This window comes from Colobus angolensis, unplaced genomic scaffold (assembly GCF_000951035.1).
Source record: "Colobus angolensis palliatus isolate OR3802 unplaced genomic scaffold, Cang.pa_1.0 Scaffold465, whole genome shotgun sequence".
Lineage (NCBI taxonomy): Eukaryota > Metazoa > Chordata > Mammalia > Primates > Cercopithecidae > Colobus > Colobus angolensis.
The window spans coordinates 1,739,690-1,763,076 of record NW_012118099.1 but is presented as its reverse complement, the minus strand read 5'-3'; the positions used below and the strand labels follow the sequence as shown (position 1 = coordinate 1,763,076).

Below are 23,387 nucleotides of genomic sequence, written 5' to 3'. Positions count from 1 at the left end.
CACTTGCTTTAAGAGTAGTTGAGCTGATAGACATGTACTTTATACAGAGTTAAGGCTCTGTTATCCCTCATTTATGTATTTTGAGAAAGTTTTGTTTTTGAACGTGCTATTTAATGATTTTTTTCCAATAAAGCCATTGTATACTCACCCTGCAGTTAATTTTCCTTGTACATGATTTTATTTTGTCGTATGTATTCATCTTATACAATTAATTATTGTCTCACCACATTGTATTATAATTACATGGCTGTGTGTCTCCTGCTAGGCTGTGAGTGCGAGGTTAGTCACGGGTCTCATTCAACTTTGTGTTCTCATACTACTCAGGATAGTGTCTGACATGTCATGTAAAGAACATGTATAGTGGATATCCATAAGTGATGGATGAATGAAAGAATGATATCCTAGTTTTAGAGTCTGCCTTCAGAATATTGGCACTCCATGACCCATATTCTGGATGTATTCCTTAAAACAGGGACATTGTGTTCATTGGCAAATTTTTGTGTCCTTTTTTTCTCTTAAGCTATAGAGTAACAGGCTGATGTGTTTCACTGTGATCTTCCATGTGCTGTGTTTGATTGCTTGTTGATAATGAATGGTGACAAGTGCCATCATAGTGTGACTGCTTTGGTTCCAAGGTCACATCTTTCCCTTGGTTGAACGTAAGTGGGTTTTATATTTCAAGATCTTGGCTTCTGAAACCTGGTGACTTGTGTTTATTGTTTATCTTCTTGGGCATTTATCATTGTCTGACCCCTGTAACCCCTGGTTTCCATTTCGATCAAATGAGATTTGTGCGTGGCTGGCTCTAGGGTGACGCTTAGCATAGCAAATGTGCAGCGAGTTGATTGAATAGCCTTTGACTGAGTCTTGCTGCTGCTGCTTTGTGCTGCAGAATTGTGATTTCTAACTTTACTTGAAACTGTCATTTTACCTTTTTCACCTCACAAATTTAATCACTCTCAAGGAAAGAGATTTATTTTAAAATAGTACAGATTATGATTAATGTAAAAATTTTAAGAGATTAAATTTTTTTTGCCATTACATGTAATTAAAATTTTTTCTTCCTATTTTCTTTACCTGGCTTTAAAGACTAAAAAGCATTCTGGAGACAGGAAAAGAAAGACAAAACAAAACAAAATGAATCGAATTGAAAAATCTGAAAAAAAAAATTGCAAAGGTTGTCTTTTGGGTTGATGATAGGAGGAGAAATTAAAAACTCTCTGATTTCTGCCTCTTACTAGTTTCAGAACAAGATTAGACAGAGAGTAGTAAGACCAGAGGCTCCTTTTTTCCCTTCTTGCCACAGGCACATATTGACACCTCATATGTAAGTGTGGTGTAGGGCCTGAAATTAATTCCAATGTTACATGTGCCTTGACACCTGGAGAAACTGGGAGCCTCTAATGACCCATCTATAAGCCCCCTCCCTTACTGTGCTCTGGGGAATACGGTCCCCTAGCCAACCAACTCTCCAAGACCCCAGCAGGCTGACATCTTGATTTTAGTCTTGTGAAATTTGAAGCAAAGAAAGACACTAACTTTCAGCACTCTGAGATAATAAAGGGGTGTTATTGTAGCCTCTAAGCTTGTGGTAATTTGTTATGGTAGCAGTGGAAACCGAATGCAAGTATTAATGAGTATTTGTGTTTGTTTTCCTTGGGTTTCTCTTCATTGAAAAATTCTGGGGATAGTAAAACCTTTTTGTTTAAAATGAATGGCAAGAAACCGTTCCTTCACCTCATGTTTCCATTTCATGAAGAACCCACAGCTTTATATATGTAAAGGGATGGGTCCGCGTTGTGTCCCACACACAGCTTACCGTTTGGGTTGATTTTACTCTACTTGAATGAACTACAGTTTCCCTGGGAATCATAATTTTAACACCAAAGCCTCATTTTTAGTTGCTGTGGGCTCCAAGAGCATTTCACTGACACATCCTCTGCTTCAAATACATTTTCTGTTTTAAAAGTGAGCGATTCTAGACCTTTGAAAAATAAGAAATGGTGAAGACCAGAATAATGAACATTATGTTTTTAGTTGCTGCACTTAGATATGTTGGTTACTCTACTTTTTTTAAAAAAAGTCAAAAAATGGAAACTGCTATGAGTAGCAAATAGTGAAGCTTATGTATGCATGAATAGAGTTTAGTATAGTAATAAAACTTTACAGTAAAATGACTACAACAGTCATATTCATAGTCATAGTATTCATAGTATGAATAATTGTTATTCATAATTAGGAATAAAAGGTAAGGAGATTGCATAAAGCATTATAATTGCCATTTATAATTACTACTGCCGTTACATAGCAGAACAAGTATTCTGCCCTCAACTGAGGGGAAGGAAAGTGAGGACCTAGGCCAGCACATGAGTGTTGGGAGGAACGTGGCTCAAGGTGGGTCAGCTCCTACCTCACTGTGGTGGGAATTGCCCCTTCTTCATTAAGGAACATGAGGAAATGGAAACTGAGTGGCTTGGCCCTGGGAGTCGCCAACATCTAGCTAGGAGGGGTGTAATTCCATCTCTGCCCTCCCCTGACACTCCAGGGCAGCCCTTATCCCTTTGACTCTGCTTTTGTGGGAACTCCAGTGCCCTCTGTGCTTCTTTGGCTTCTGCCCTGCTCTTCCCACAGATGGAGAGACGAAGCTAGAAGCTTACCTTATCTCTTTCCTTCGTTAATTCTACTTCATAATTGTGAGATTTAAAGAAAGGCCTCTCCCCAGGGCCCCAAATTCTCCTGTCAGCACTTGAAATTCTATTCATTAACTGTTAATTTGAATTAATAAACAGGTATCTTAGACTGGCCAAAGGCAGTTATTAAAGGTGACCTAGTCATTCTTGGCGTGTGTAGCCTGAGCTAGGGGCTATTTTAAAGACTTTACCTGGATTAATTTATTTAATCTGCACAGCAACCTTATGAGGAAGGTTCAGTGGTGTCCAGTCACTTGTCCCAAGTTACATGGCAATGACATGGGGAGAGTCAGAACAGAGTCCCTGTGAGTCTGCCCTGGGATTTAGGCCCTAGCCACTGTGCTGAACTGCTCTCCTGGATCCTTAATGAGGATTTGATTGCTTTCTTCCTAATGCCTAGCAACAATACCTGTAGGGATGAGACTGGAAGCGAAGATGGTGAGGACGTATTAGGAGGAGACATGGCTCTGAGGGGAGTAGTGCTTGGAATGATGGAAACTTTGGAAAGAGACTTGGAGGACATTTTTTTGAGGCCATTATTTTCCCACCAAAAGTAGTCAGAAGTCACTCATAAGCATTTGGATGTCACATTATAATCAGTATGATAATTCAACCAGGGACCCAGCAAGTACTGCTGTTCTTCTTTGCTTCGCTTCCAATATCAACATCATCTTTCTCTTTGTATTTTATGTTTAATTTAATGTTATTCTTTAAAGATGGGGTCATGCCATATTGGCCAGGGTGTTCTTAAGCTCCTGGCCTCAAGCAGTCCTTCTTCCCCTGCTCAGATTTCAGGTGGGTGCCAACATGACTGGCCTGTTTTTTCTTTTACTGTTCTTGCTGCAGAAAACTCTTATGTATGTTTGTGTGTGTATGTGAGGGAAGTGTTTAACTTGCCAAGTTTTAAAGTGTTGTTTAAGTAACATTTTGCAAATATTCTTGAAGTAAAAGCTAATGAAAAGCAACTAATTTCTTTAATTGTCCTTTTCTTCCTCACACAGTATTGGCTGGATCCTGCAAAAACTCTTGCTGAGCACAAAGAACTGATCAACAGTAGGTATTTAACTTTTGCTTTGTTAAAGGGTGGCTTGAAAGCAATGACAAAGTCCGTGGTTAGTTGGATGCAGAAGTGGGCTTAAGTACTGGAGAAGTGAGTACTAGTACTCGAGTGCCAGAATATGGGAATGTGTGTATTGTGTGCATTGCTAGGCCTCCTCCAAACTCATATTAAATTTAATCAGTCTCTGAGTGGATCTTGGTATTGAATTTGTCCTAGACGCAGGCCTTCCCTTGATTTTGTCTGTGGTTTTTCTGTATGCTTGTCTTTAAAATTTGACCTTAAAACCAAAAAGGCAAATAGACATTAATGGGTGGGAGGGGGACTGCAGGGATAGGTCATAATGTCCAAGCTTTTAAAGAACTTGAGTTTCTTGGGTTATGGCATGGTTTTGCCATTCAGACCACTCAGTTTCCTAAGCCAGTAAGAGGTGCTTTTGTGACCTGAAAAGTGGTCTTCAGAGAGAGACCATTTTTGGGAACTAGCTTTTTGGTTTTATCAATACGAATATTATAAGGAAACACAATATAATTAAGTATATATTCCTTAATCTTAATTGCCAGAACCCAAGTTTTTATTTATAAGCACAAACACAGAGGCTCCTTAAGTGTGCAAAAGAATACTCTTTTTTTAAAAAAAAATTGTCTGTTTCAATTGAAATAAAATATACATAACATATAAAATGGATTCTTTTAACCATTTTTGTGTGCAATTCAGAAGCATTAGGTACATTTACATTGTTGTGCACCCGTCATCACTGTCCATCTCCAAAACGTTTTAATCTCCCTAAACTGAAACTCTGTTCCCCATTAAAGCATTTTGCTGAACTGTGTGAATTATTGCTAATCAAAACGGAGTGGATTCTTCTGGCATTCATTACCCCCATTCTGAGTCTGTATTTTCTGTGTGTGTCAGCTTGTTTCCTGCGGTAGTATTGGTTGTGCGATGCTTCATGGATCCAAGGGCAGGAACGTAGCTCTGTTTCCAAAAGGAACTGGAAACCTGGGCTGCAAAGCCATCAGAAAGTCCTGTTTCTATGAACGTCAGCATCATTGTTGTTTCTCACTGCATTTCCACCTCTGTAGTGGAAACCACTGGAGTTTACAAGTTACAGCTCTAGTGTATTTGAACTGATTAAAAAAATACCAATTGGAAAACCAGAAAAATTTCAGGAATGATTTTTTTTTTTTTGAGATGGTATCTTGCTCTGGCACCCAGGCTGGAGTGCAATGGTGTGATCTCAGCTCACCGCAATCTCTGCCTCCTGCGTTCAAGCAATTCTTCTGCCTCAGCCTTATAAGTAGCTGGGATTACAGGCGCCCACCACCATGCCTGAGTAATTTTTTTTTTTTTTTTAATATTTTTAGTAGAGATGGGGTTTCTCCATGTTGGCCAGGCTGGTCTCAAATTCCTGACCTCAGGTGATCCACCCACCTCAGCCTTCCAAAGTGCTAGGATTACAGGCGTGAGCCACCGCACCCAGCTGATTATTTTAAAATAAACTCACAGGTTTCTTTTATAGGAAAAAAAGTTGATATTTCTATCAAGGTGATGAAAAAATATTAATTATTTTAAGGTGCATTATTAAAGTGTTCCTAAGCACATTTAAAGTGTCTACTTATTTACATGGTATGAAATATTTTATTTAAGTATCAGTCTATAATGCAGTCACTTTTTCATTCTAAAAATGCAATATTAAAAATTTGATGTAGGCTGGACGTTGTGGCTTACACCTATAATCCCAGCAATTTGGGAGGCTGAGGTAGGTGGATCACCTGAGGTCAGGAGTTCAAGACCAGCATGGCCAACATGGTGAAACCCAGTCTCTGCTAAAAATACAAAATTTAGCCGGATGTGGTAGTGAGTGCCTGTAATCCCAGCTACTCAGGAAGCTGAGGCAGAGAGTATGGCTTAAAACCCAGGAGGCAGAGGTTGCAGTGAGCTGAGATCCCACTATTGCACTCCAGCCTGGGCGATAGAGTGAGACCCTGCCTCCAAAAAAAAAAAAAAAAAAAAAAAATTTTGATGCATAGTAAGAGTAAAACAACTGGTGTTATAATTGAAGAAATGTTAGTGACTGAAGAATCCTTCCATTTTTTCTTATGAAATTATTTGATAGTGAAGGAAAATGGCTATCAAATCTCTGATAGATTAGTCAGAAAGAGAATCTATAAAAACGACAGAACATTTGCTAGTTACCAGAATGCTTGTAGTTAATCTTGATTTATTTCTCCTTGAGTTAATGAGAAACTCCGTATCAAAGACCTCAAAATTAGTCTACATAAAAGATAGAGGATTCCTAGTTTTTGGCTTCTGTATTTTTTGTTAAAGTGAAACAATATTAACTTTATTTTACATAAGAGTTTCTTAAACGTTGAGTCCATGGCATGCCGTGGATTCAGGACAATAATTTTGTAATTTGAATTATCAGCACCTTACTTTTTTGTAGTCTTAGAATAGGAAGCCAAAAAGTATCTGGCTGAACATATCCTTGTCCAAATGTTCATTTCTATAGCCTTTGATTGCTCTCTGAAACCATGATGCATATGAGAGTATTATCTTACTCTAAAGGTGTTACTATTTTGTGTTTCCCTGAGAAGCTATATAGATAGAATAGTGCACCCCAAAGCGCTGAGCTCTAGATATTAGCAAACTTTTTTTTCTTCCCAGTGATTTTAGGCAAGTTGTTTAACTCCTTGGAGTTTCACATGCCTTGCATATGTTACCAAGTTGCTATTGTTGAGAATCAAATGTTTATGAAGCGTTGTACCTTATGAAATGTAACCAAATGGTAATGATGCCTTATATTTAGAACACAGCCATTTTATATGTGAATGGGAAATGAAAGGCTAGTTTGGGCCAGAAGAACTTAGAGAAAATTAGCCAAAACCAAATGTTTTTAATTGTGTACTTTTAACATTTTTGTTTAACTGTTCATACTGAATATTTGAAATGTGCGGGCTTGGTGAATAGGGTATAATCTGTCATGTTCCAGAGAATAGAAGCAACTCTGGGGCCTGAAGAAGGCCTCTTCTCTTTGTGTACCATCTCGACAGCATCTGTGCTCCTCCCCGCCCCCTAGGTACTAACCCCAGCTGCCTGTGGGCACAGACAGACCCATCTGCTCAGGAACATGGTGCTTGATTGACACAGACGGATAAGCTGAGGGTGGACTTCCTGGCTCTTCTAAATATTTAATAGTCTGTGCCTCCCTGACATCTATGTTCAGGGATAGAGGTGTATTTGTTAGAAATACAAACACAGTGATTAAATAAACATAAAAATTAAACATAAGGAATCAACTCCAATAATAAGAAATTCTAGCAGTTTTCTTTTAAAGTTTAGTTTTTAAAAAAGCTGTAGCATAAGGAGTGTCTTACACAGGAAGTCATAGATGAGGGGAGAGGCAGGATCCTCATCTTGATTGTCTCCCACTTGCCAGGAACAGGGTTCCAGTGTGTTGCACACATAAGTATGTGTATGTAATACTAATAAATAGTAACATAGTTCATATGTTATAAATACATGATACCTTTATTCTTGTTCTGTTTAATTTCTTTTCCCCAGTTTCTAAATTTGTGACTTTATTCAGTTAAGAATAGCAAGACTGGGGTTACTTTATGTCAGTTTAGACAGTATGGAAGACTTTTACTGAGATGCATGCTTCACATCTTTTCTTTTTAATGCGTGGGAGAGCTTTTGTTGCAAAACAATTAACACCCGTAACTACCAGTTGGTATACCAGGTAACAAATCCTTTTAAAAACAAAGTGTATTAGATCTAGTTACTGCACGGCTTGGAGATACGCAGTTTTGGAAACAGTACAGATTAGATTGATACCCTCAGAAATAAAAATATTTCCTAGTAAAAACATAATATAATGTGTTTGGCACCCAAGGGGTTTGTGTCCTCTTGCACAATATGAGTATGTATTTATTTTTTATTTGTCCATGTACATACAATTCCAAGCTTTGTTTCTGATTTAAAAAAAAAAAAAAGTTTGTAGGCATAGTTCTTCTTTGGTAAATGAATTAGATGAGAAAGGTTTTCTTAAATACGTGAGAACACATTTTTAGATTCAGCAGTGTTTAAGAATGAAACAAATATTGTCCCTAATTTTATTATGTAGCCTCACTGATGACTTTTTTCCCATAAAAAAAAGGTAAGAGTTATCATAAGAAAATTCTGATGACTTAGTTTAAGGATAGAACATTTCCAGCCCTTCTTCCCAGAGTTTGCCATTTAGTAATTTTTTTTTTTTTTTTTGCTCTTCCAGGGAAAAAAAAAAACAAAAACCCAAATATCCCTTTTTCACAAAAGGGAATTTAGATTAAAAAAAAAAAAAAAAAAACCCAAATATCCCTTTTTCACAAAAGGGAATTTAGATTGTTTTGTTGGTCTTTTCCACATCAGCACATGCAGATGCCTTTCTGTCTGTTTGAGCATTTGCATGGTATATGTCCGGTGGCTGGGGCTGACTTAAATAGTCCACCTGCTCCTGAGCATTTAAGTTGTTTTCAGCTTTTTGCAGATAGGTTTAAAAACTATTTTTTTTAATGAAATGATAAGTGGGTGGTTTTTTAAACCATTTATTTTTTTTCTTTCTTCACTATGAAAAATTACATATATATTATAGAAAATGGGAAAAACATAAATAATAAAAATTGTCTATAACCTTACCAACCAGATATAAGAACCAGCAACATTCTGGTGTATTTGGCCGTGTCTTCTATCTGTGTGTGTATGTGTCAAGGTCCTACTGTCACAGTTCTGAACTTTGCTGTTTCTATCTTATGTCTTCTTGTTTCTTTAGACATTTTTGGAGTGTAATTGTAAATAGCTGTATAATATTATACTGTAACTTTGACTATTTGATGATTTTAGTGAAATTTAATTTCTATTTCTTATTTTAGCCGGACCTCCATATACTTTGTATTTTGGTATTAAATTCTATGCTGAAGATCCATGTAAACTTAAAGAAGAAATAACCAGGTATAGTATTGACTTTGTTTCTGAACAGATACATGCATTGCATATACAAAAAGCTTTATTTAAAACATATTAAAATTGGGCTAAACATTTGGATGTGTGTCTGCCTGCATTTTGTAATGCATCTCTTGTGAGGGTAAAATTTAAACTAGCATTGCATGAAGTTGATCAGTGTCTGACGATAGATGTATCTGAAAATGGCATGAACCTGGGTGACGTGATGATATATTTTACATCTGCTGTGATGAAATATTTCTGTATCATTATTGTTAAGCATGCATTCAGCCTTTGTATTCATATGGAAGTCATTTGAACTGCCTAAAGGAAGGATATTTTGATGCTCGGTTTGTACTTCTAAATATACATTTGCACAGCCAGTTATTTCTTTTTAATTGGTTGTAGCTTAAATATTAGCTTCCCAGGTGTTTCATTTATCTCTATAGGAAACGAGAAGATAATTGCTTTTAGTATTAAGAATGGAAACCAATGTTTTAATGCATTACTTCACCTTTGTCACCAAATATTTGATATTAGTAAGACAGAATTTCCTATCGATATTGATTAGGTTGTCAAAACAGTACATGTCAACAACTGAAAGGGCTTATGAAGAACAGACCAGTTATATTTTAACTTATTCCGCTGATGACCTAGCTGCATGTGGTAGCAAAAACAAAAGCATATTCCCTAACTTAACACTAAGTGGTCAGTTATCCCAGTAAACCCATATTAGGGGCACAAATAAAGCCTAATACCTCCTTTGAAAAAGTTGAAATCATGTCTTTCATAGCCTATGGTTTTGTTTCTATTCCATGCTTTCATCTGTCTCAGACTTTCTTTTGTCTTTATTCTGGACTGCACACAGAAGAATGAGAAGAGGGTAGGCTAACTGGACCTTTTTCATCCCACTTTCACGTGCCGTATTTAGGCCTCATTTTTACTTTGTTTTATTTTATCCCTCAACTTAAGATGTAATCTATTTGAACTGTAATGATTGATTGATGAAAATATTATATTTCATAACCTGTATTTAATTTTTTAAGAGACAGAGTCTTGCTGTATCACGCAGGCTAGAGTGTAGCAGTGTAATCATAGCTCACTGTGACCTCAAACTCCTGTGCTCACAGAATCCTCCCGCCTCAGCCTCAGGAGTAGCTGGGACTACAGGTGTGTGCCCCTACACCTAGCTAATACTTTTTATCTTTTTGTCTTGTTATGTTGACCAGGCTGATCTTGAACTCCTGGCTTCTAGCAGTCCTCCTGCCTTGGACTCCCAAAGTGCTGGGATTACCAGCATGAGTCACTGTGCCAGCCCAGACTTCATTTTTAGAACCAAGCAGATGTCTGCATTCACGTTGTTCATTATCACATTGTTAGTGAGCACTTTGAAAAGCAGACATGGCGGTTTAAGCTTTTGCAGAGCACATCTTTCTGGGGAAAGGGCCATTAGGATGGAGAGGAAGTGTTGAGGAGAGGGATGGTATTTTCATTAGAGTTTCAGAGGGAAATTGAATTCAAGTGCTATAAAAAAAAATACACATATCTGTAACTCGTTAGGGAATTGCAAGGGCACAACATTTTTTAAAAAATAAAATGAAAGTCCTTCATAGTCAGGTTGTGAGTAATCTCTACGTGTGCCTAAGTGTCCCCAGTTGTAAAACTGGAGATGTACCTGTTTCAAGGTTTTCTTAAATATTAAATGGAATACTGTATATAAAGCTCTTATGATTGTCCGTGTTTCATACTATGTTTGAAGAATGTTAATACTTACTTCATTCTATCCTTTTTCTAGATGTATGGTGGAATTACATCTTAAATAGGGGTTAGGTTCCAAAAATACCTGAGTTAATTTTAAGAAGGGATAAAAAAGATCATTGTTTTATAATGCATTACTTCACCTCTGTTCACCACACACATGAACAGAAATTTCCCAACAGAATCTACAGATGGATCATTAACAGAATACATGGATTTTTTTGTATAATTTACAACCCACAATATTTTCAGTACAACCAGTTGTATTGAAAGTTTTAGACCAGCTTGTGTAGTTAAGAGCACAATGACATAGCTGGCTTACAATTAGTGTCCATGATTTGTTGCCTAAAATATATGGTTGAATATAGGTAAGTTAAATGTGCATTTAATGCATTGATATACAAATATTATTCATTTGATTATTGATTTACATGAATGTATTACCATTAATGGACCTGAAAAAGAGGAGTCACATGAGATAATTTTGGCAAAAGCAAGAACTGAAACCAAAAAGCAAAATCTCCAGATACATGCTATTTAAGGAAGAACATACTTCTGCCAGCATTTTCAAGTTGAGTGTTTATCTTAATTTAGTTCTTTGGAAAACTGTGCTAGCCTACTCTGCATTGGCTGTTAGGTTGTCTGTAATTTTTTGATATGAATTATCATGCTATCGTAAACATGCTTATACATAATCTTTTGTGTGTATGTTTTTTTTGACATGTTACTATTTCATACATATTGTATTGCCTCTTTCACCATCTAACCCAGCCTTTTTTTTTTTTTTGACAGAGTTTTACTCGTCGCCCAGGCTGGAGTTCAGTGGTGTGATCTCAGCTCACTGCAACCTCTACCTCCTGAGTTCAAGCAATTCTCCTGCCTCAGCCTCCCGAGTAGCGGGATTACAGGTGCCCACCACCACGCCCAGCTAATATTTTGTATTTTTAGTGGAAACAGTGTTTTACCATGTTGGGCAGGCTGATCTCAAACTCCTCACCTCAGGTGATTCGCCCACCTCGGCTTCCCAAAGTGCTGTAACCCAGTCTTTTTACTGCTGCATTGTATTCCATAATTAACTGTATGTTTTGGCCATCCAGATTGTTTCCTTTTTTAAAAAAATTAGGGCTGGGCGCAGTGGCTCACGCTTGTAATCCCAGTGCTTTAGGAGGCCAAGGTGGGTGGATCATGAGGTCAGGAGTTTGAGACCAGCCTGACCAACACAGTGAAACCCTGTCTCTACTAAAAAAATACAAAAATTAGCTGGGCGTGGTGGCGGACTCCTGTACTTCCAGCTACTCCTGCTCAGGAGGCTGAGGCAGGAGAATTGAACCAGGGAGGTGGAGGTTGCAGTGAGCCGAGATCGCGGCGCTGCACCCCAGCCTAGGTGACAGAGCTAGACTCTGTCTCAAAAAAAAAAAAGAAAAAAAAAATAGATAATGCTACAGGGAACTTATCAGGTATATACATGGTCATGCTGTTAATATATGCAGTATTTCAGAAGGACACTGATGTAGGAAAAAAGATCTGGAATGAATGGGATAGAAAAATAAAGTTGCAGATTATGAAAAATGTAAGTTAATAGAATCATCAACTTGGAGTCCCCGCTTGTGTTCTAAGGTGTTTTCTGAAGTAAATGAAATTGGGGGGACTTTGAGGTCATATATTCTGAACTCCACCCTTGTAGAACATTTCTGATACATCAACCAGCTTCTTATTAAGCACTTTTAGGTAGGAAACCTACTTTGAAAAGCACTAAGAAATTCAGTAAGAAATAATTCCCTGATGGTCTATACAGAATAAATCTGATCTCTCTTTTCTTTATTAGTACTGTAAATAATGTGTGTTCTCAGGAGGTCTGTTAAACTGATTTTCAGTTCTAATTCAAAACGTGACATCCTTCCCTGTACTGTGTGTCCTTCATAGCTCTGTATCCTCCGCAGATTTGATAAGTATAATACATATATTGGTTAGAAAGACAGGCTTGGGAGTCAGAAAGGCTAAGGTCTGCATCCTTGCTTTGTCATTCACTAGTTCTGTAATCCTGAGAAGATTGCATAGCCTTTTGTAAAGTCTCAGTTTTTTCATCCGTGCAATGGCATTATAGTATTTCTTCAAAAAGATGCTTGGAGGAATATGTAAGAGTATACTTGCAAAGTACTTACCCTAATGCAAAGATGTAAGTGTTCAATAATGATAAAGGTAGCTGACATGGAAATAATGATTATTGTTTTATGTTTTCAAATTATTGAGTAAGACATTAGGAAAAGACCAGCTTGGAGCCGTGAGATAGGTCTTCTTGCATGTTTAAGTCAATCCAGTAATCAGACCCTTCTTATTGTAGGTGTTGATTTAACTATGAATCATTTTACTATCCCCTCTAGCCTGCATTTCTTGAAATTGTATGTCAAGACAGAATGCACTTACACTTCATTCTGTAACTATCTGGAGTACCATGTTCCAGTGTGCTGAGTAAAAGGAGATTCAGTGGTGACCAGGGCAAGATCAGGTTTCAGCCTGCCTGAAGTGAAAATCTGTCAGTTGTCTTGCTGACAGCCCTATCTGAAATGCCATTGGAATTTCCCTGAACTTTTAAGGATCTTAAAACTCTTTCTAAAAAAAGAAAATAATGTTACTTCCAAATGACTCATTCATAATACTTTTTAGAGTCTCAAAACAGGTGTTTGATTTTTTTTCTTAGTCTTTTAAAAAATATTTCACAGCATTTTGTTGAGGATTGACATTAAGTTCTTGTCTTCTTTTTGCAACCCAGAATCTTCCCTTGGTGAAGGTTAGTTTTTTTTATTTAGCTTCTTCACTTCCTGTGTGACCTTCAGTCCTATGCTTACTTCCTGAGTCCCTGTCTCCTCCTTTCACTGAAGGTAATGGTCCTCATCTACCTCAGAGTTGAAGGTTACATTTTCTTATGGAAGTGAAAGGACTTTGTGAGCTTTAAAGGACTATCTAAATGTAAGGTGATGTTACTGCTATTTGTTTCCATATTTTCATCATTGGTTTTCAACTTTAGAGGTGAAAGAGTTATGATTTTTCTCTACTGTTTTTCTGCTAAGTCCTGTGTGCCATTTTTCTGCATTATTTAATATTGTGTTATGATTTAAATGTTTCCCTTTGACTCTCACATTTAAATTTTATCAAGACCGGTTAGATAAAAAGCTGTGTTCCTGCTCTTTGTGGGATGAAGGTAACGATCACGCTCCTTATTACCTCTGTATAGGTTGGTACTCTCCTCTAGATTCTCCTGTTTCACATTCACCTATCACCTGAAATCAAACTCCTCCCTGTCCCTACCTCCTTCAGTTTTCTCAGCAGGGTCTCACATCATTAGAAGGTGCACTGTAGGATTCTTTGGTATGAGCATTCGTGACTGTTTTTGGCCAGGAATGTCACAGGAGCCTTCTGTTTTGAGCTTCTGTCTCTCTACCCCTTCTTTAAGAAAGTCCTTGTCTGTTCTTCTTGCCTCGAATTGCTAAATTGTTAATGGATCTCAACGACTTATACATCCTTGGTATCAGTTTAGCTATTTTCAACACACATTAGATAAATAGAAAACTGTGAGGCCAACATTTCAGGCCTGTCTCTTGTGTTGTACTGGTGGTGGTGGCGTGTTAAGTACAGATAGAGTGGAAGACAGAACACTCCTCCCCACCTAGAAATCAAAGTCTCAGGGGCAGTGCATATACATCGGTTTGTTAGTTTACAAAAGGAGGTAACCAGAAACTGCTTCATGAAGCCTCTGCTGTATACCACAATGTATTCTGGAAACTTCCTTGTTAAGTAGATATTTTTAGTTAGCATTTTTCCCCCAGTATGGTACAGTATAACTAGAGTCACAGTATAATTTATTGTCCAAACTTTGACACTTTAGAGAATGATGAAGTGAGTTATTAATAATTATATATTCATAATAGGCATAAATTAGTACTCTCCTAGGCAAACTGGCACATAGGTTCATCCTAATTAAAGCCAAAGATAAACAAGGACTCAAGCATTCAATCATAGCTTTAATCAGAATGACACAGAAGGAAAGACTCAGCAACTCTAACTTGCTCTAATTTAAATAAAATATTAAATTTACTATAAGCCCCATAAAATATACAAAATAAGCAATATATAGTTAACTTAAAATAGGCCCTGAGACACTATAAAATGTTTAGCATATGAAAATGTGATTTTACTTTATCACAAATTTGCCTCATGACTCTAGTAAGATGCTAGATATAATAAAAATCAAGTTTTAAATTAAAAATAGTTTGCTTTCAATTTTTGATGTGTTTTTTTTTAAATGCAGGGAGTTAAAGATCTGTGATATCTTTAAAGGGCAGGCTAACCAGGGAAGTTTGAATAGATGTTTTTTTTCTTTATGAATTTCTCAGAGACAGCAAATAATGTTCCCAGTTTTTAGAATTTTGTCTCTCTGTTTATCCATGTAGCCAACTTGCAAATCAACAAGTATTTATTAAACAACTCCAATGTGCTGAGCCCTAGATACTAGGAATGCAGTTGCCAATGTGATGTGGCTCCTGTTTCTTTGTATCTGTTTGTCTGTGTTTCAGCCCTTTGTTTTCTACTATATATTTTTAATCTCTCTGTTCCTCTGTTCCTCTCCTTTTGTCTTTGAAGCAGATGTCTATCATTTCTGTATTTGGCAAAAGATTTGATGGTCTAGTCAGATGTTAAAGTCTTTTTTTTTTTCTTTTTTTTGAGAGAAGGTCTTACTCTGTTGCCCAGTCTGGAGTGCAGTGGTGCAGTTACGGCTCACTGCAACCTCAACCTTCTGGGCTCAGACGATCCTTCTGCCTCAGCCTCCCAAGTAGCTGTGACTGCATGCATATACCCCCAAGCCTGGCTAATTTATTTTTTGTAGAGATGGGGGTATCACTATATTGCCCACGCTGTCTCAAACTCCTGGCCTCAAGCTGTCCTCTTTCCACAGCCTCCCAAAGTACTGGGATTACAGGTGGGAACCACCATGCACAGTCTCAAAGTCTTAATAGAGAAAGAGACACTTGCATCTCTGACCCCTTTCTTTAAAAAATACACTTCAGGAAAAGAAATTTGAAGATGCCAATAGAGAAGGAGGAGGGTGCAGTAAAGTGCAAGTTTCCAGCAGCAAGCAGTGATAATTCTCACAGTTGTCTCTTTTGTTTATAAGGTTTTGTTTGTTTGTTTGTTTGTTTGTTTTGAGACAGAGTCTTGCTCTGTCACCCAGGCTGGGGTGCAGTGGCGCAATCTCAGCTCATGGCAACCTCCACCTCCTGGGTTCAAGTGATTTCTCCTGCCTCAACATCCCAAGTAGCTGGGACACAGACATGCGCCACCATTCCTAACTTTTGTATTTTTAATAGAGAAAGGGTTTCACCATGTTGGCCTGGCTGGTCTTAAACTCCTGATCTCAGGTGATCCACTTACCTCAACCTCCCAAAGTACTGGGATTACAGGTGTGAGCCACCACGCCCACCCTTGTTTATAAGGTTTTGTATTTAAGTTCTCCTAATTTTACTTGACTCTACTTTTCTCTTCTCCAAGAGGAGCACAGATGATCATTATCAAGTGGATTTAATAGCTCAGATGAACATTCAGGGAATTGAAAATAGTTAAATAGGGTTGGGAAAAGGTGTGCAAATTATGGAACAGGGTGGTCACTGATCAGTGGCAAGAAGTGGCCCAAGAATTAAGCAGAAGTAAGAAGTCAGTCTTACAAGCTATCTTAAGGAGCTTGAACTTTATCCTAAAGGCAAAGGGAAGTCTTTTGAGGTGTTTTTTTTTTTTTTTTTTCAACTGAAAGAGTGACATGATCCTGTTTTCATCTTAAGAACCTACTTACCTCTTGGGAGGTTTGGAAGGAAAGTAAGTATGAGTGATGGCAGAACAGTTAGGAGGAGGTTTTAGAAATTTAGGAGAGAGTGACCTGGTCTAGGGGATCGAGAGGAGTATAGATTTCAGAAACAGCATATTTGGTGATTGAATGTGGGTGCCAGAGATGATTACACATTGTTCCCAGGTTTATTTTACTTGGACAGCTGAAGGTGGGGGTGCCACTTACTGAAATGGGCAGTGGGGAAACATGGGACATTGAACAAATTTTCTCTGAAACATGTGGTTGCAATCAAAGTTGATACCGATCTTTTTGAAATAATCAATGCAGCATCTAATAGCTAACACAAATGTAACATTTCCTCACTAAGGGCTTTGGTTGTGAGCATTTGGAGAAGAGATATTTATCATAACTGATTATTATAGTTCATTTCCTTTGTTTTTTTCTACCCTTCCCAATGACATCGAGTCACCTTATAAAACAGAAGTCACAAAAGGACAGGCTAAAGTGTGTGACAGTGTGTGTGTGTGTGTGTAAGTGCTAGCATCCAAGGATGATGTGGATGGTTAATTATGTTGGTTCATAAACCTCTGGCCCATCTCAGTCCACTGGCAGAATAGCTGAATAAGAAAACAAAACTAATCAAAGTTACATATCATCCTGATTGAGAGAGTTCTAGGGTCAGATTGCTTGGGTTCTAGCTCTCACTCTGCTGCCTAATTCGTTGTGAGGTCCTGGACAAGTTATTTCCCCTCTGAGTCTATCAGTTTTCTCATCTGCACAATGGAGAAAATAATAGTACTGACTTCATTTTTAAAGTCTTAACCTAAGTTATTATACATAAATTAATTAGGATGAGTTATCATATAGTATTAAGAACAGTGCATGGCATTGCTGTTATAACAGGTTTTCTTTTGGCAACTTGGAATGAGCAGATAATAGGCAGAGTGTTATGTAATATAGGTTGGGTCTTTGTGATTTATTCCTCCCAGTAAGAGCATGTTGTGGTGGTGGTGGCAGTAATGATAGCTTAAAAGAGCTTGGAGTTATCCTTTGCATTCACCCTGTGAGGTGAATGCTATCAACTGTTCCAGTTTTGCAGGTGGGGGAGGCTGGCTATTGGAGAGGTTAAGCAGCAGCCCAAGGCTACAGAGGTAGTGAATGCCGGGGCTGGGAAGTAAGCCAAGCAGTTGAACTTGAAAGCCGCACTTTTTAGCCACAACCCTGTATTGCCTCTGTAAGGTATGTTTGAGTAGTTCCTGTTCACTCAACAGCCCCTCACACAAGTGTGGGGGGTGGCTTTATTTTAATTGAAGGTGATTGGTTGTTAACCTTGATTATCAGGGTCTAAAACATCAGGTTTGAGTAGGGTCTAAAATATCAAGTTTGAGTAGCGTAAGAGATCGTTAATCTCTCTTTTTGTTTCTCTTTTAGATATCAGTTTTTCTTGCAGGTGAAACAAGATGTCCTTCAGGGCCGCCTGCCCTGTCCCGTCAACACTGCTGCTCAGCTGGGAGCGTATGCCATCCAGTGTAGGTGCCACTTAAACATATTTGCCTCAGAAATATCTGGAGAAAGTATTTGCATTTTTAAAAGCGAGTTTACATACTAAAACTCTTCTTAGAAATCCATGAGATTTTGCAAAAAAAAAAAAAAAATGAATTTATTTGGAATTCAAGTTTTGTTCAGTGTTTCTTCGGAAGAGGTAAAAATGGAGCCAAGTACAAATCCCTTATGGTAGGCTGTATGGAGGTTTAGTCACTGGAATAGCACTGATTCTTGATTAGGTAGAGGGTCTAACAATCTGTTCTATCTACATCTCATCTGAATTCATCGATTCTCCTCCCCACACCTTCACCCAAGCTTCTATGTGTCAGAGATCCCATTGCTCCTGCACTGCTGTTGTGAAGAGTCTGCATGGCCAGGTGCCATCACTAGGTTCAGCGTGTGGCATGGGTGTTGAGCTCAGTGCTCTGCAGCTCTTCATGTTAATATGGTGGCTGTGTGGGGTGGCTCCAGGGTGCATTGTCATTTTAGAGAGTGAGGCTGAGACTACTTCCAGTAACGATTGGACACCTTCTAAGAATCAAGCTAGATGTGGGGAGAATAAGATAGCATGGTCCTTGCCCTTGTGACACTTGCAGACTAAAAATAATCTAGAAGAAATATGCGAGGAAAAATGTCATATAGATGAGCTGGGTTGGGGCTGCAAGGTAGATTAACATAAGGAGAAGCATTTGTATAGGAGTAATATAGTGGGCTGTCTGCTATCATTTTGCTTCTTTGTGTAAATTGTAATGGGATATGTGCAGCATTGTGTTGCATTCCCATGATCATTATTTCAGGCAAAGATGTATTGAATCACATGTACTATTGGTGTCATTATCTGAGAGGATATATTGAGGTTATGGGTGTTTTTCACTTCGAGCATTTCTAGTGTTTGTACTTGAAATGCTGTTTTACAACATTTTACTTCACATACATTGTTAAGAGTAATTGAAGTAAAAACGATGATATAATTATAGTCTTTGGGAATGCAAAAATATAGAACTTCTGTTTTTAAGTCCAGAATTTGTTGCTACCATCCATATATGCTCATCAGAGTTGTTTTAGTAAAATTATTTAGTTGTCTTATATGTGAATTTTAATAAGACATTTGAAAAAATGTTTAAGCATATTAAGAATATTTTATTTCTGTATTTTAAGGACTATTTTCCTGAAATGGAAAAAACTATGATATCTTTCTTTTTTAGCGGAGCTTGGAGATTATGACCCATATAAACATACTACAGGATATGTATCTGAGTACCGGTTTGTTCCTGACCAGAAGGAAGAACTTGAAGAAGCCATAGAAAGGATTCATAAGACTCTAATGTAAGAATCATGACACTGTGTCTTATAGCATCATCCATCAGTCATCATCTTCTGATATGCATGAGAAAAGTTTCTAGAATGATAAATTCTTCACCTGTGCGTTTAATATTCTAATACTCCTTTTTGTATAGTTTAACTACTTTTAACTCTAAAATGCTCATTGAAAACTTCAGTAATTTTAAAAGTGTAAAGGAGAAAGTAATTTCAGTATGTAAAGTTACCATGTTTTTGGTCAATGGCCTTTCAGACATCTCTTTCTGTGTACAATTTCCCATAGAGAAAATCTGTCGTACATAGGTTCATGTATTTATGATATCACATAGTGGAATCATTCTGTAAATACTAGATTTTGCCGTCTTTTTTTTTTTTTTTTCGGTCACCAGGATCTTGTGAAATTAATCTTTCAACTATAAATATAATTTTTAATCACAACAATTTTTAACCATAAATGCATTAATATATTCTTCAATGTTTCCTCTGTCTGAAGTATCCCAGTTCTTCACAGTTATAAGCCAAGTCCTATTCAGGCCATAGCAATGAGTCTGGAAATAGTGATGATGCCAGTGTGGAACCTTTGAGGGTATTGTGTTAACACCACATGCATTTCTGGGAGTAGACACATTCCCCTAGTAGGATTTTCAATTCATGGCCTATAGCATTGAATTTATAATTTCATTATAGTTATTTTGGTTAAATTCTTTACACTGGTTAACATTGTTTTATTCCCTGTTATGTAACATTCCCTCTTGAATATGCTTGGTTTCAGATCTATTATAGTTAAGGGAAAAAAAAAAAAAATGGCTGGGCATGGTGACTTACACCTGTAATCCTGGCACTTTGGGAGGCTGAGGCAGGTAGATCACCTCAGGTCAGGAGTTTGAGAACAGCCTGGCCAAAATGGTGAAACCCCGTCTCTACTAAAAATACAAAAATTAGCTGGGTGTGGTGGCATGTGCCTGTAATCCCAGTTACTTGGGAGGCTGAGGCTGGAGAATCGCTTGAACCCCGGGAAGTGGAGGTTGCAGTGAGTCGAGATTGCACTATTGCACTCAGGGCCTGGGCAACAAGAGCGAAACTCCATCTCAAAAAAAAAAAGAAAGAAAGAAAAAATGTAGAATTAATCTGGTCACAAAAAAATGTTTGCCTAAAGGATCCCTTTCAGTGAGTGTAGAAGTAGAAGTCAGCTGCTGAATTGCAATCAGAGAAAGAGGCCCTCTGTGTTGTATTAGCATGCACTAGAAGGCTCTCCAACTTGATTGTAGAGTCCTTCATTTTCAGATTTTGCTGAAGTAGATGCTCAGAGAGTGCTTGTTATAATGTTAGGAAGGGCAGTGTGTTTGGCACATTCTGAGAGTACTGATTCTACTAGGGGTTTCAAAGCACAATTATATACTGAAATTATCAAGGAGTTTTGGGTGAAGGCTCTCATGTGTTTTACATGATAGTGTTGACAGTGTGACTGTTATTTCTAAGAATAAAGCTTGATCAAAGTGTAGTGTGTCTAATTTGATGAACATTCTTCTTGGATTTCAAAAGTATGGTATGTTGGTGGTTTTCCAGTGCATTGTGGCTGAAATGAAATATGTCACTGCAGGATTTCTTAAGTTTTAAGATTCGGCCTCCTTTGGTTATCTATTAAAATCTCAATCCCTCTCTCTCTCTCTGTCTCACACACACACACTCGCTTGCACATGCATGTTTAACTCTTCTGTACAGATTTCTGGCTGATGTTCACCCTCATCAGGAATGAATGCTGTTTTCTTTATATTACCACCAATGAAGATTTTGGGAAGAATTCTGTACTCTGTATTTAAAAAATGACAAACATTTTTACAATCTCTGTACGTTAATCAATGTATTTTCAAACTACACATGTGCTCAGGAGATCTTGATATGACCCCAGCTGGGTGGTGGCGGCCCCATTCTCTTCCTCCTACCGACCACTGCTCTAGTTCCCTTTGCTTTCGATGGAGAACTGCTGCTGCCCAGAGACATTTTACTCTTTGTGAAGGGAATGCTGTTTAATTTGAGTGCTTGTATTCTCAATAACCTCTTTAGGAGTTTCTGAAACTGAGAATTTTTAATATATGCTGGGACATTGGGGATAGGCTATAATGAGCCAGAATGGATTTGGTAAATGAAATTAATGTAAGTATTACTTCAGAGTATAAAATTTTGTCACCAAGAAGCAAAGGCCTTCTTGAAATACAAGGACTTATGTTTGCATTAGTAAAAAGTATTATTTGTTTTCCCAGTGAATACAATGAAGATAGTTTGCATCCCTGTAAGTGCAGTAGCTGCTGTAAAATAAGGCTCTTTGTTTTTGTGCTGGGTGTAGGGGTCAGGCTCCTTCTGAGGCTGAGCTGAATTACTTGAGGACTGCCAAATCCCTGGAGATGTATGGCGTTGACCTCCATCCCGTCTATGTGAGTAACATAACACAAAATGTTTTAAGCTGATGACATTTTTCTTAAAAAGTCACTGAGACTCCCAAAGGAAAGTTGCAGTTCTGTTGTTTAGCAAGCAGATGATACTTTTTTATCTATGTTTTTCTAACACAAAGCAGCTCTTGTGTGGATTAAACCCTAATGCGTTTTGCATAAAAATATGTGATTATATTTCCATGTGTAGAAAACAATTAAGTGGGCTTGAAAACACAATCTGGATAACATATCCAAAGGGCTTAGCTAAACATCAAAACAATATAAAAGTGATGTATAGGCCGGGCGTGGTGGCTCACGCCTGTAGTCCCAGCACTTGGGGAGACCGAGGTGAGCAGATCACCTGACGTCAGGAGTTTGAGACCAGCCTGGCCAACACAGCGAAACACTGTCGCTACTAAAAATACAAAAATTAGCTGGCGTGGTCGCGAGTGCCTGTAATCCCAGCTACTCAGGAGGCTGAGACAGGAGAATGGCTTGAACCTGGGAGGCAGAGACTGCAGTGAGCTGAGATCGTGCCCCTGCACTCCAGCCTGGCAACAGAGCAAGACTCCATCTCAAACAAAAACAAACAAACAAACAAAAAGATGTATAATTGACTGTATTAGACAGAAAACAGGAGGATTTTTCAAGAAATAGATTTTATGGCAGCAAAACACAAATATAGTCACTTGCCAGGTAAAGTAGGCATTAGGCAATAGGCCAGGCGCAACTACTGCTAATTCTGTTAATATGAGGGTTACCACCTACTATAGGTATCATTGCATGAATAGAAATATTTTTCCAGATTTTTTTCAGTGGTTTATGAAAACTTGCTGAATAGTAGTCAGTGAGCAATTACACTGAATCTGCACTGAGTGTTCTGGATCTGGGTTTTAACCTTTGAGCTACTTCTCTTAGGCTACCAAATGATCGTTCTATGCCAATGAGATTAGAATGCCTTTGTCTTTGAATTAAGAGGAGTATGGGTAGCAGTAGTTAAATTTTATTTGAGAAAATGAGCCAGGTACTTTATTCTTTATAGGAAATGAATTGCTGAAGAGTATTTATAGACTGATTTTTTTTTTTATCAATTGGATTATGGAACTCAGTTTTTAAAGAACCCTAATAAAAGTTTCTCTAGTGCAAATAACATTCATGCATTCATTTTGTGCATGTCTTTTGCTCATTAGCATTTCCTCCAAGAAGAAACAATATCTTATTATTTTTACAGTTAGAAGCACTCCCGTTTAATGTGGCAATAAAAGCTATAGATTTGGGGGAAGAAGTAGTTCCCTGATATATTATATTCCAGTTTCGTTAGGTCATTAAATGCTTCATAGCACTGTCCTTATACTGCTAAAACTGTAGAATCATTATTGTTTTCCCTTCCCTCCCTTTAGCTACATTAATCTTGTTAGGTTTTTCAGTTTTTAAAAGAAAACATTCTATAGGAAATTTATAAAGAGAGTCTTCTGTGAAATGCTTCTACATTTGTATAATGTTTTCCTAATTAGAAATCACCTTTTGTTGATGGTAGAAATTTATGGCAAATGAGCTAGATTTATTAGATTCTTCAGTGGATTCCTTTAAGGTTTGAATTTTAAGAACTGAAAAGTGGGCATCGGCAAGTATTCTTCCAAATGTGTTGCTTTATGTTCTTTGTGAATATAATTTTGCAGGTTACCGTTTATCTTAGAGTAGAAATAACATTATCACAAACAGTTCCGTGCATGTCCTTGGTACCCACTCTGTGATTTTTTCGTTTTAAG

The 23,387-nt window shown here is 37.7% G+C and overlaps 1 protein-coding gene across 1 annotated transcript in view; it reads left to right on the top strand.

Annotated features, from left to right (window-relative positions):
• EPB41L4A (erythrocyte membrane protein band 4.1 like 4A) overlaps positions 1–23,387 on the top strand; it is a 256,390-nt gene that overhangs the window by 134,316 nt on the left and 98,687 nt on the right. Inside the window, exons 3-7 of the mRNA XM_011958280.1 lie at positions 3,692–3,743; positions 8,661–8,739; positions 17,756–17,853; positions 19,075–19,195; positions 21,534–21,621. Of these exons, the coding sequence (XP_011813670.1) occupies positions 3,692–3,743; positions 8,661–8,739; positions 17,756–17,853; positions 19,075–19,195; positions 21,534–21,621 (438 nt within the window). The remainder of the gene's footprint in view (positions 1–3,691; positions 3,744–8,660; positions 8,740–17,755; positions 17,854–19,074; positions 19,196–21,533; positions 21,622–23,387) is intronic.